The 11854-nt window shown below is 40.0% G+C and overlaps 1 protein-coding gene across 1 annotated transcript in view; it reads right to left on the reverse strand.

The window, feature by feature from the left end:
* Positions 1-186: 186 nt before the first annotated feature.
* The window catches only part of ZRANB3 (zinc finger RANBP2-type containing 3), a 39851-nt gene continuing 28183 nt past the window's right edge, over positions 187-11854 (reverse strand). The window contains exons 10-21 of the mRNA XM_058809960.1: positions 11273-11392; positions 10598-10777; positions 9508-9660; positions 8433-8901; positions 7312-7506; positions 6756-6838; positions 5222-5323; positions 4245-4387; positions 2781-2912; positions 1605-1992; positions 1063-1194; positions 187-743 (exon numbers count right to left, since the gene is read on the reverse strand). Of these exons, the coding sequence (XP_058665943.1) occupies positions 645-743; positions 1063-1194; positions 1605-1992; positions 2781-2912; positions 4245-4387; positions 5222-5323; positions 6756-6838; positions 7312-7506; positions 8433-8901; positions 9508-9660; positions 10598-10777; positions 11273-11392 (2196 nt within the window). The 3' untranslated portion in view covers positions 187-644. The remainder of the gene's footprint in view (positions 744-1062; positions 1195-1604; positions 1993-2780; positions 2913-4244; positions 4388-5221; positions 5324-6755; positions 6839-7311; positions 7507-8432; positions 8902-9507; positions 9661-10597; positions 10778-11272; positions 11393-11854) is intronic.

An 11854-nucleotide genomic window follows, 5' to 3' on the forward strand; every position in this document is an offset into this window, starting at 1 on the left:
CTGCAATCTCATTAAGGAGAATTTGACTGTAGCATTTCCCAGAAATGACCTTTGATGAGATAAATGCTAATATTAATGTTTCCTATCCTGAGTAACATTTCTATACAAGCTGGTTTAAATAAAACCAGAATTCAACTGACATCAATTCTAAATGCCAAAATCCTGTAAGTCAGGCCCTTGCCAGGAGTTAGCCTTCTGTGGGTGAGCAGCACTAGAGGAAACAAATCACTTGTGGTAGTTTTTGTCATCAGCACTGTATTTTATTCTGTGGTTTTGGTATGTGAGTAACAAAAAGAATTAAAGCTAAGACATCTTCTAGGTCCATGAAGTTCCCAATACAATTGAACCCTGTAATACCACCAGCAGGTTCAACAGAACTTCATTAAATTCTTGAAGTCCTAAGTACCCTGCAAGAGGAAACCATAATGCTCCAAAATGGCATTAAAGTTATACACACAAGTTCAGCTTTAAACCAGGGCCATTAAAAAACATGATGATCAAGTACTAATTTATTTGGTTTAATTCCTTACTTTCTTCTCTCTACCAACAGCATGATATCAGCAATTTCTGTTAAATCAGTGCAAGAGGAAAACACTAACTGTATTGGTTTCACCATTACAATGTACCTGAATGTACTGTGCATTTTACTTCTTCACCAAAAATTTGGTGATATCACAGGCATACTTTGTAGCTAAAGACTTTCTCTTCAGTTGGCTTCTTTCCTTGGCCTGTTTTGCAGTTCTCTGCAAAAGAGAGAGACAGGTTCAGTGAGTATTGATACTTGGAAACATGTCCAGCAGAAAGCATTAGCTCACAGTTAAATTCCAGTCTTGTCTTTGCAGTAGACAGCATGATGAAATGCAAATGTTTATTATTATTTTCCCAAAGCCAGAGGAAAGTGTCATATTGTAATAGTTTAATGCTGCATTTCCAGCTTGGGTGTATGGGAGGGAGAGGCTGTGAGCACTGGGGTTCTGGAGCAGGGCTGAGGAGGAGCCTAAGTGCAGTTTGCCCCTGCTGTTCCCTGTGAGAGGGCCAGCATTCCTGGCTGCACACACTGACCTCCCTGTGGCAGGCTGTGCACAGGGTCTGAAGGTTCTCCAGGGAGCACTGTCCTCCTCCACTGTACACGGGCTGGATGTGATCCGCCTGCCAGAACTGCCCCTCGGCCGGGCTCCTGATCATCTCATTCAGCTGCAGCACAAAAGCACATGCCAGGGGTGAGACACTCCTCAGCTACATGGACATGCTACTGTAGGAACAAAGAAATTCTGAGAAGTAGCTAGCTACAGTCTTCATCAGGATAAAGAAAGCCAGCCTTGCCATTTTTTAGTTACTCCCACTGAACAGGCAACAACTCTAAGTAGTTGGCATGCTTTCAGCCAGCCCTGGCTGTACATGCACCTCCCTACAGAACCAGAGCTCTGATGCCTTTTAGAGATGGTAGAAGACAACAGGATTTAGTTAATTTAATTGTTTTTAAGGACTTGATTTTCTTGTTCTGTTGTTGGTGCTAAGTTACCTTTCTATCTTAAATCCGTAAGAACATTTTTGGCTGTCTCTGAACTCTATACCCAGACCAGCTGAAACCCCAGAACCATCACCTGCCCAAGGGGAAGGTGAGACATCCAAGAGCTCTCCAGAAGCTGCTTCCTCTGGCTCCTGGGTGCATCCCTGACGCTGAGGAAAAGCTCCTGGGCGTTGTTGTGGCAGGCCTGGCACACGCCGTGCTCGATGAGGAACACCCTGGAGCGCAGGTAGGCCTGGCTGGAGCGGATGCAGAAATCCTCCCGGCAGCCGTGGCAGCAGAAGCGCGTGTCCCAGGCCGGGCAGCCGCCAGGGGGCTCGGCTGTCGGCTGCTGGCAGCTCAGGCACAGCGGGGTCCCCTGCTCGTCCAGGGCCTGCAGATACCCTCGGGACAGGGAGGGGCCTCCAGCATCAGTCTGCCCTGCAGGGAGGGCTGAGGGAGCATTCCCAGGTTCTGGAAGCAATCTGATGGCAGAGAACAAAGTACAGCTCTGGAAAAGTGATGTATTCAGCAGCGAGTTCATGGGGGGTTTATGCGCTTTGTATTTCAATTAGGTATCTTTTATGTTCTGAAAAATCATTTTAGCTGAAATAACACCTTGCTCAGATTGATACCTGCACAGTGCAAATCCTTTACTTGGTTTACATTTCTATTTAAACAAAATTTGGCAATATAACAAGGCAATTTTTCTTCTGCACATCTTACTACACTCAATTATTAGCTGAAATAATGCTGTATTTATAAAGATGTGGTGATTTCTATCAGGCATGTACACATACACATCCAGGTTTCTCTTTACAATCTCCATGGCTGGCTATGAATCTCCTACTTAAAGTAGAATACACAGTGCTTGTTTAATAAAGTCTTTTTAAAAGGGCAATTCCTTAGAATTTTCACTTCTTTGTTCCCATTTTTTTTAAATTCTGAGGCAAAATAGGAGCAAATTCGGTGTCCTCAATTTGATGTTGACCTCACAGGAGAGCTGAGCTAACATTCTTTTCTCTAACTGAATCACATAACTATTCTCTTGTTTTATGTTAGTCAGACTCAGTTAATTAGCAGCTCTGTCAGCAGACAACAGATGAAATCTAAATTGTTAGAAGAATAAAACAGAGCTCGTTAGCACTACAGCAAGTTTCTTATCTAACTACTGTACTTCAGCAAAGCAGACAGTCATAGCAAATAATTTTACTACCATTAAAAAAAGACGTGGCAAAATAACTTAATTATGCTATTGCATTAATAAACCTACTTTGTGGGTGGTTTAGGAGCAGCACCTTTGTCCAGAGAAGCCCCCATTTCTTTGGAGATGAGACGAACGCTGCCCCCACTGCTGCTGGCCTTGGAGAGCGAGGCTGCTGCCACATCCTCCCTGGTCACATACCTGAGAGAGTGACAAATCCTGTCAGCACAGGGAGCAACCTCCCCCGAGGAACAGCACTCTGGGCTGCAGCAACATTGGTACAGCACATTCTCTTCACACATTCCTCATTTTCTGGATGAGAAATGAAGAAAGTTTGGCAAAACGTGCTTTATATACTTCCATATTAAATACCTTTTTCTAAAAGTGAATTCTAACCAGTGAATAGGTAACTTGGTTTGTGTATAACAATTAAAAAATGACTGCAGTTTGCCTGCCAGTGAAACCTGAAAGGCATTTTGTTTCAGTTAGGTGATGTCTCAGTGACATTGGATAAGCTCTGGAGGACTCCTTGCTCCATTAGTTAAGTTTGATCTCCCTGCTTTATCTTCCTGTGAAACCCTGTAAAACACAACTGCTCTTAGTTAAAAACTTAAAATTGCTTCACAGAAACCACTATTCAGACAACTGAACATCTGCCAAACCCTACACCCCACCCTACAAGGCTGCTGTAGGTCCTGGTAGGTTTTCTAACACCATTCACAGATTCTTCCTATACTTCATGGAAGGACACAATCAGGCAAGAGGTTAAACACTTATTACCCTCTGCTTCTGATACTACTGGAATTACAAACTATTTATTTATTACATTCTTACCTACCACCAAAATAGAGTCACCCTGAGGAATTTAACAGTAGGGATTGAAGAGAATGAGAAGGTTTTAGATGGTTTGCCTGACATGTTCTCTGCAGAGCAATGACAACAATGAAGCTACAAATGTCTGTCAAGGAAGACCACATGAAAAAAAAGAAAGGGAATCAAAGGTACATTTAGGTTTTAACAAGGATCAAACACCAGCCCTTTTCAGTGACACTCAATATAAAGAGCCACAGTTTTGACAAATGTCATCCACAGAGAACAGAACTGCTTAAAGAAAAAACAAAAACTGGAAAGGGTTTGAGTTGGCTGTGAATTATGAATAAAACATCATCTCACTGATGGCAACTAATGATTTATGTCTGCTTCCAGGTGGGGAGAAACAAGATGCTTTGACCTTACTTTTCTGTTGTGGTCCTGAGGTCAGGGTTTTTCCTTTAAAAACACCTGGCAAATTCCAGATGCTGAAACATGCAGTGCAGCAGAGCCAGAGCAGCTGCTGAATGGGGCACAGAGCTGGGCAGGGAAGGAGACACTTCCAGCAGATTCAGCAACATGCCTGCCTGCCTGTCTGTCACCGTGACAAGCAATCACTGAATGTCCAGTTCACACTTAGCATCATTCCACTGAAGGCCACATTAAATTAATCAAACTTTCTGCAGTAACTAGTAGGAGGAATTAAAACCAAGCCCCACATACCTCTTTGTGCTGCTGCCCACTGACTGCTTTTTAGACAGCTCCTCTGCAGCATGAATGGGACTACAGAATATTTGACCACTTTTTCTGACAATCTTCTGTTTCATTGCTGTTAGATGAGTCCACTCTTTCACAAACCTCAGGATCTGGCAGAGAACATGACAGTCAGCATCAGGACAGGCTTTGCCACAGATTAATGCATTCTAGCCTGGCTGGAAACAGCTCCTACAAGCAGATATGGTACTTTCAAGTAACTCTTCACACCCCTCATCTCTGGAACCCTTCAGTAGCTGCTTCACACAACAGCTGGTTCAATCTGTCAGGTATCCCCATTACAAATTTAAACTCCAACCTTGCTGGAGAACCTACAGAAAGAATCAGTTTTATTCCTACATGATGGTTTTCTGTTTGAAAAATCAGATTTTAAGTTAAGCAGAAAATATTTCCCCATCCAGTTTAAATCTGGATTTTCTTACTTGAGTACTTGTGTTTGCAGTGTCCTTCTCAAACCCCATTATGAATGGGATCTTTATTCCTAAATTAACTGAATGTCTCTGTGGAGCTGTGCCTGACTGTTTGAAAACTGTTAGCAGACCAAAGGGACAGTGAGAGTGAAGGCCTGCTCAGGCCTGCAGCTCTGATACATCTAGAACATTCTTATTTAGAGTGTGCTCCATTTAATTCTGAACCTTTAAGAAGTTATTTTGTTGACTTATGAAAGTTAGAAACTAATCCTGTAAATGAGAAATGAAATGATGCCTGGTTAATTCCTTCTACTGCAATGTGAACAGGAGGCACAATAATTTGCCAGAGTAACAGACTCCATAATTAATATTCACACCAACATCTGTAAGATTGCTTTGATGAAACTGTGCCTATATCCCAAGGCTTGGCAGTATTCTGCATTTATTTTTGTAAGAGCAAGTAATCTTCTTCTGCATTAAATATTATGTTGCTGTGCCAGTAGAACTTGTTCTTACCAATGCACGATTCTTTTTGTGCTGGAAAGCCTCTGGTAAATCTTCCCAGTTATCCAGCTGTATGTCCAGTGGAATGAAATTATGATGCAGTGGTTCACCATCCTGGACAAACAAACAGCTTTGTTTACAGATGCAATGTAGCACAATGTAGAAAAGTAATCTGTTGCAAGTGAATTCTCCTCCCTTCCTACTAAATTTAGTCCCTCAAGGTCAAATTTTTCCAGAATTAACAATAAGGCACAGACATAACAGCAAAAATGCAAGGAAGATTATTCATATTAATCTACCTAAAAGTAACAAGGCTGAACATTTTAACTTTTAATAGATCTGATTTTTCCTTGCAGATAGTTCAGACACACAAACTGCCTTATATTAAACAGAAATTACAATCCTCTTGACTGAATTCTAAGGGAAATGAATGATTAGAGATAGGAGAATGTCACTTCATTAAAATTTAAAATAAGAATTCTTGAACACTGTTTATCATACTTCTTTTTAATGTCTGAAGAAGTTCTCCACTTAATTTTTAAAGGAATAAGTTGTCCAGTGGGTACATCTAGCCAAGGAACTTACTGATGCCAAGGAACTTATGCACAAGCATTTGACAGGAGAAGCAGAATTCCCTGGGGTCTCACCATTCAGCAGGTTTTGTGCAGTATGTGGCACCATGAATCTCCAATCCCAGCAAAACCCAAACTAGACAATTGTCCAAAACCCACCCCAAATGCATCTTTGTCTGAATACAACATGTGAAGCTAGGCAGCAGCATACACTTTAAGTACATATAAAACATTTTCAGATATAAGAGGACTTTTAGACTCTTTTTGACTTTTCCCAGCTGCATCAGCCTCACAGAAATGTCTTATCTCAAAGGCTTGCCCTCAGTTATCTGTGCTGCTTCAGTGGCACCTGCACACACTGATTCACTCAGTGAATTGGAAGAAATCTTCCCACTGAACTTTCCTATCACTTGAAAGAAGAAATTGGCAAATCCTGACCTCCTCTTGAATAATGACCTGGAAGATTCCCAGCTGCTGGTTTCTGTACCCAATTAATTAATAATAATGGGCTTTATTAAAGAAATTACTAACTTACACATAGCACCAATGCTGAGCTTTCTGAAGATTGGTGGCAATGTTTCATTTACTTAGAGTGTCAGGATTTACTGTCATTTTTTATTTTAATTTTGAATGCTATTCTACGCAAGTTATTTTGTGGTAAGACACTAATAATAAAAAAGGAATTTTAAACAGCTGTCACTGGAATTTCTATTCCAGATGATTTAACATATTAGCCCAATTCTGTAAAACAAGAGAATTGTTGGGATTTATTTATCTAAGGAATTATTGCTTAATTACATTGAGAAAAAGAACTAGAATGATAAACTACCTAATTTTTGAACATTTCAGTTAATACAAAAATGTTAATGCTTTTACAGCAAACACAGCAAAGGAGAGCATACAGAAACATTTCATAGAGCAACATTCTCCTTTGCAATTTTAAATAACAATACCCATGCATATTTCAGTTTTACCTTTGTATAGAGGTGGATTCTGTCAGTATTCCTGCTTGCACAGAACATAAGCCCACCATATACTTGGAATGTGTCTGATTTATCTACAACAGAAAAAATGTTGGCATTAAAGATCTTTATTCATTAATTCTACTCTGACATTAAAAATAATATTTAATATTTATCTAATTCCATAACAACATAAGGTGCAGAGCTCAAGCAGCAAGCTCTGAAGGTATTTGTGTATTTTATTTTTCTGTTTCTCCTGGATGACACATCATCTGTTTGCCTGTCTGTCCTGAGTTGCAGTAAAAGCATCCACACTGCCAGCTGCTGGTTTGTCAGTACTGAAGTCAGTCAGCTCTGGTTTGCTCCAGGAACTGTGTGGAAAGGCTGGGCTTATCCAGCATCCAAATTCAACAAATGGCCCAGGCCAGAATGAGCAAGTCCCATGCTGGTGTTTGTAGTTCAGTGTTTCAGAGGTGCAAGTTTTTGTTTAAAAGACATTTTTCATGCCAGAGGCATTTAAACCAGTTTCACAATGGGATAGAACTGTTCTTTCAGAGTCCCACTTTACCTTCTCCACATTCTTTTTCACTTTCTTCCTTTTCAGTGCCAACAGTTTCCTGTTCTCTGATTTCAAGAGATTTCTGGGGCCCCAGTTCCCCCAAATTTCCTCTTCTGCCTTCAGCACTGCCCTCTGCTCTCTCTCCATCTCTCCTGGGCTCCTCTTCCTCAGTCTGGCTCCTGGGAGCTTCACCATTTCTCTCACCTAAAGACAAAGAAGCAAAGCAATGATTTGTGTTACCTGGCAGGCACCTAATACCACACCTGAGACAGGAACTCATCTCTGAAATACAAAGAAATGGCACTGCATTCTCTAATATTATTATGCTGCAACCACTTAGGAAGTTAGAGCTAGCTTTAATGGTAGGAGAACAAACACATGGAACAAAGCTTTTAATTTTTGTAATCCCGAGTGCCCAGATTAATATATATGAAATAAACAATGCAGTTAGCAACTCTATATTATATACAGTTACTGTATACCATAAACACACAAAGTAGTTTCCCAAGGCATTGATTTATAGCTGTGAAATTCAGAAGTTGTCCTTATTTGAACAAGCCCAGAGATTTAAACAAATAAAAAAGGAAGCAAAAAGAACCTTACCAATTGCTTTGCAACTGAAATGACAAATATTGGCATTTATGTATAAAAATGCTTCATTAATTTTCCAGATAGCTTAAATAAATTCAGTAAAACAAATCTACTGTGAGCTGGTGGAGAAAGAGAAGCCATGTTTTCTGGATAATGTCTCTCATGACAAATACACAATGCTCAGGTTAATAAAACTCCAACACCCCACTGCTTAGTTTTGAAAGGTGAAGAAAAGTATTGCTGTTTAATTGTATTCAGAATAACCATAAACCTCAAGGAAGATGAGAGGGCATTTGCTGCAAACAAAACAAAGGATATCATCTTCCTTATGGAATTTATAACCTGTTAACATTTTATGGGTATTTTTCACTTGTTTCAAGCTAGACTCATGTGAAAGATCCTTGGGGGAAGCAAGATTAAGGAGTATCATATTTTCCTGGACTTCTGTGTAGTCATAAGTTTAAAAAATTGTATTTATTGAGCCTGATCACCACTGAAAAGAAAACTGCACCTTTCCCTCTGCAGCACCCCTTACTCACCATCCCTGCTCTGGGGGCAATGGCACATCTCACAGTAAGGCAGCAGAGCATTGTTAGTGTAAGTGCAGGCACTGCAGTGCCAAACTTCATTTAAATCTGTAATTTCACTTGAAGTATTTAAGCCACAAGGACGGAGTGCACTGTTTTCTTCTGGAAACAAAGAAGGCTTTTTTCCATTCAGAGGTGTTTTCTTTTTATTACTGGAGCTGACTGGGGTCGATCCACTTATGCTCTTTGCTCTTTTGGCTTCATGTTCACAAGTATCTTCATCACAAACTGCCTGTACCTCACTTATCCTTGTGGAATCCAGGTTTTCATTGCTCTTCTCTGCACCCTCTTCTTTTGTGCCTGCAGAAGATTCTGAATCATTGTATAACAATTCATCACTAGAAAATCTTTTGCGTTTCTTTTCCATGGAGGATTTGGGGGAAAAGAAGGAACGGATGTCGTGCTGTCTGTCCTTCTCAAACTGGGGAGAGGAAAGGAATAGGAATCACAGAATCATTTAGGTTGGAAAAGACCTCTAAACCCCACTTGTGACTGCATCAGAAACTGCTAAACAAAAGATATCTTTAACAAAAGATAACTTCAAGAACAAACAGTGAGCAGAAAAAGCAATTCAACATTCCTCTTCTGATTCCAGAAATGTATTTTCAGTATTCTCCTGGAAATTCTGAAATGGCACTACCAGACAACAGATACACAGAACTGATAAGCTGTGTGCTTTTTATGAAGATTTTCATTACACTGTTTTAAATATTATTCCAATTAATCCAGCACAGTTAGCAAAGATGTGATTTGAACAGAAATTACTTGGTCTTATCTGATTATGAGGGTGGCTCAGTCACCTAAACATAACATAAGGACCCATCAGAAGATGTAGATGACATTTATTCCCCATAGAGCACTTTTCCCAACTTCACCTAAGTTTTTAAATGAATTTACATTACTTTTTTCTATTTATTTGATGCTTCTCCATTAGTAATGTCTGAAGTGCACAGAAAGCTAAAGCAAATGGCTGCTACAATTTTTTTAAAATTAAAGGAAACAGAAAAAACAAAGTTTCAAGTCTTACATGCGTAAATAAAAGTTCATTTTGGGGATCTTCTAGATTTTCATTTGGGGTCCAGGTTTCAGCAAAACTCAAAAACTCCCATTTGTCCTTATCCCCTTCTTCAGCCTGCATTTTCTCTTTCTTGCCATTCAAGGTGCTGCCTGTGACTTTGGCCTGCAGGAACACAATAATGGTAACTGCTGTATTTAGCACACTGCAACCAGTGAAGCTGTACACAAAATTTATTTTATTATAGAAAAGTATTTATTGAAGATAAAAGAGAATATATACACTCTGTACACCCTCTAACAGTCTTAACATGTTTTGCTTGGCATGTGGAGCCAAATACAGGCAGAATTATTTAGTGACAGAACATGTAAGGTAAATTGATGTTGAATTACTGAGCCCCAACTCAGGAGGAGGAGATTCATAATGCACCAGGCAGGATGAGCTTTAAGGACCTTTCCAACCTAAACCATAACAACAATTGGGTGATACTTGTGGAAAATGGCAACCAAAGAAAAGATTAGTGTAATCTTGGATCTACTGAAAAAGAATTATCTGAGAATGCCTTTTCCTCTCAGAAAGGAAGCTTAGTTTAGGCATAACATTCATTCCATTAAAATAAAACAACTCACAACAAATTCTAGCTGTTATGAGTGAGCAGAATGCCTGAATGCCTGAAAATTGTAGACTGAGAAACAACAGCAATGAAGAGCTGGAAGATAAAACAACCATCTCCTGTGGATAGGATCCCTCCCATTCCCCTTGACAAACACTCATTATCTTTGCATCCTGAATGAAGAGCAAAAAGCTAGAAAAGACTAAATCAGAACAAACACAGACACTTTGATGATCAGCAAGTGTGGGTATATCACTGTCTCAGAGAGTGTTCCAGACAAACAAGACTGTTGTGGCACTGGAGTGCAGCCCCAGCCCAGCAAGCTCTGCCTCCTCAGCCCCACAGCACTGTGTACTTCATACAAAGATTCTGCTTATGACACAAAACTGATTAGAGACATTTCATGCTTTTTATACTCTACCTTGTAAGCCACTGAAGAACACCAGTGTCACTAAAAAATATCTCAGATTGTTTTCCAAGCACACGCACCTTGCGGTTGAGCATGGCCCACATGAAGGTGTCCATGGTTCCCTTGGCAATCAGGAAGTGAATGTTCACTGAGCTGCACTGCCCAATGCGGTGTGCTCTGTCTTCTGCTTGCTTAATGTGGCCTGGATCCCAGTACAATTCAGCAAACACAACGTGAGTGGCAGCAGTGAATGTTAAACCCTAAGCAGAATAAGTAGATGCACTCTTTAAAAAAAAGATACCACACACAAAAGCTGATTATCTTTAGCTTTAACAAGCTACAGGTTGTACAGGACATCTTTGTATGGAAATAAGAGGTGGTCCTCAAGAGAAGATGGGTTTATTTTACTGATTCCTCCTTGTGCCTCAGATTCAAAAAATATTTCAACATTGTGCAAAGACTGCACATTGCTTTTCTTTATGGAATAACATCTATTTCTTGTTAATCTAGTGCTTTTAGAGAAATGGAGTTTTTCTAATTATTCAAGAATGAGATACTGCTGCTTATCATCATTTAGCTCAAACAAATTCAATAGAGGCTTAGAACAGTTAACATGATCAGTGCAAAGAAATGAACACAGGGTCTACAAAGGGCAAACTGCACAAACTGCCTTCAGTAAACCACTTCATTACCAATGATTTCAGTAGCTATATTCTTCAAGTGTTTAAGTTCTCATTTTTTCTGCTCTGCCCTACCTGACCAGCTGCCTGAATACTCAAAATAGCAACGCGGGTCTCGGGGTCCTTCTGGAACTGATTGACGAGGTGAATCCTCTCTGCAGAGGGAACACTCCCATCAATGCGGATGTAGCGAGCCTGTGACATCAGAACAGACACTAAATGACATCCTCAGTGCCTGTTTTCAGAGCCAATCCCTCCCTGTCCCCCAGTAAAAACAGGAAAAGGACTGTTCTATTCCTGCTATGGGGATTGGGATACACCGGCACTCTTTGGCCCTTCAACTTAAAATTAACTCTCTCTATATAGAAGTGTAGACTTTGTATTCCCTGTTTGCAAAAGCAGAAGACAGAATGAACATGGGATCTTAAAATGGAATATTTCACAGACTTACCCTGACACCATTTTTTAAAAATTCCAAACAGTTAAAAAGAATAAAAATACAAAATAACAAAGTTAGCCACCATTCCCAAGCAATAGTTAAGAGTCCATGATCAAAATAAAGTGAAAGCTGTTTGCAAGCATTTTAACTGTTTTGAATTAAACATTCAGGTGAGATGATAGTGTGCAGTTAATACCCCTCAAAAATAGACAGAAGCA

Source organism: Ammospiza caudacuta, chromosome 8, assembly GCF_027887145.1.
Source record: "Ammospiza caudacuta isolate bAmmCau1 chromosome 8, bAmmCau1.pri, whole genome shotgun sequence".
In the NCBI taxonomy this organism is placed as follows: Eukaryota; Metazoa; Chordata; class Aves; order Passeriformes; family Passerellidae; genus Ammospiza; species Ammospiza caudacuta.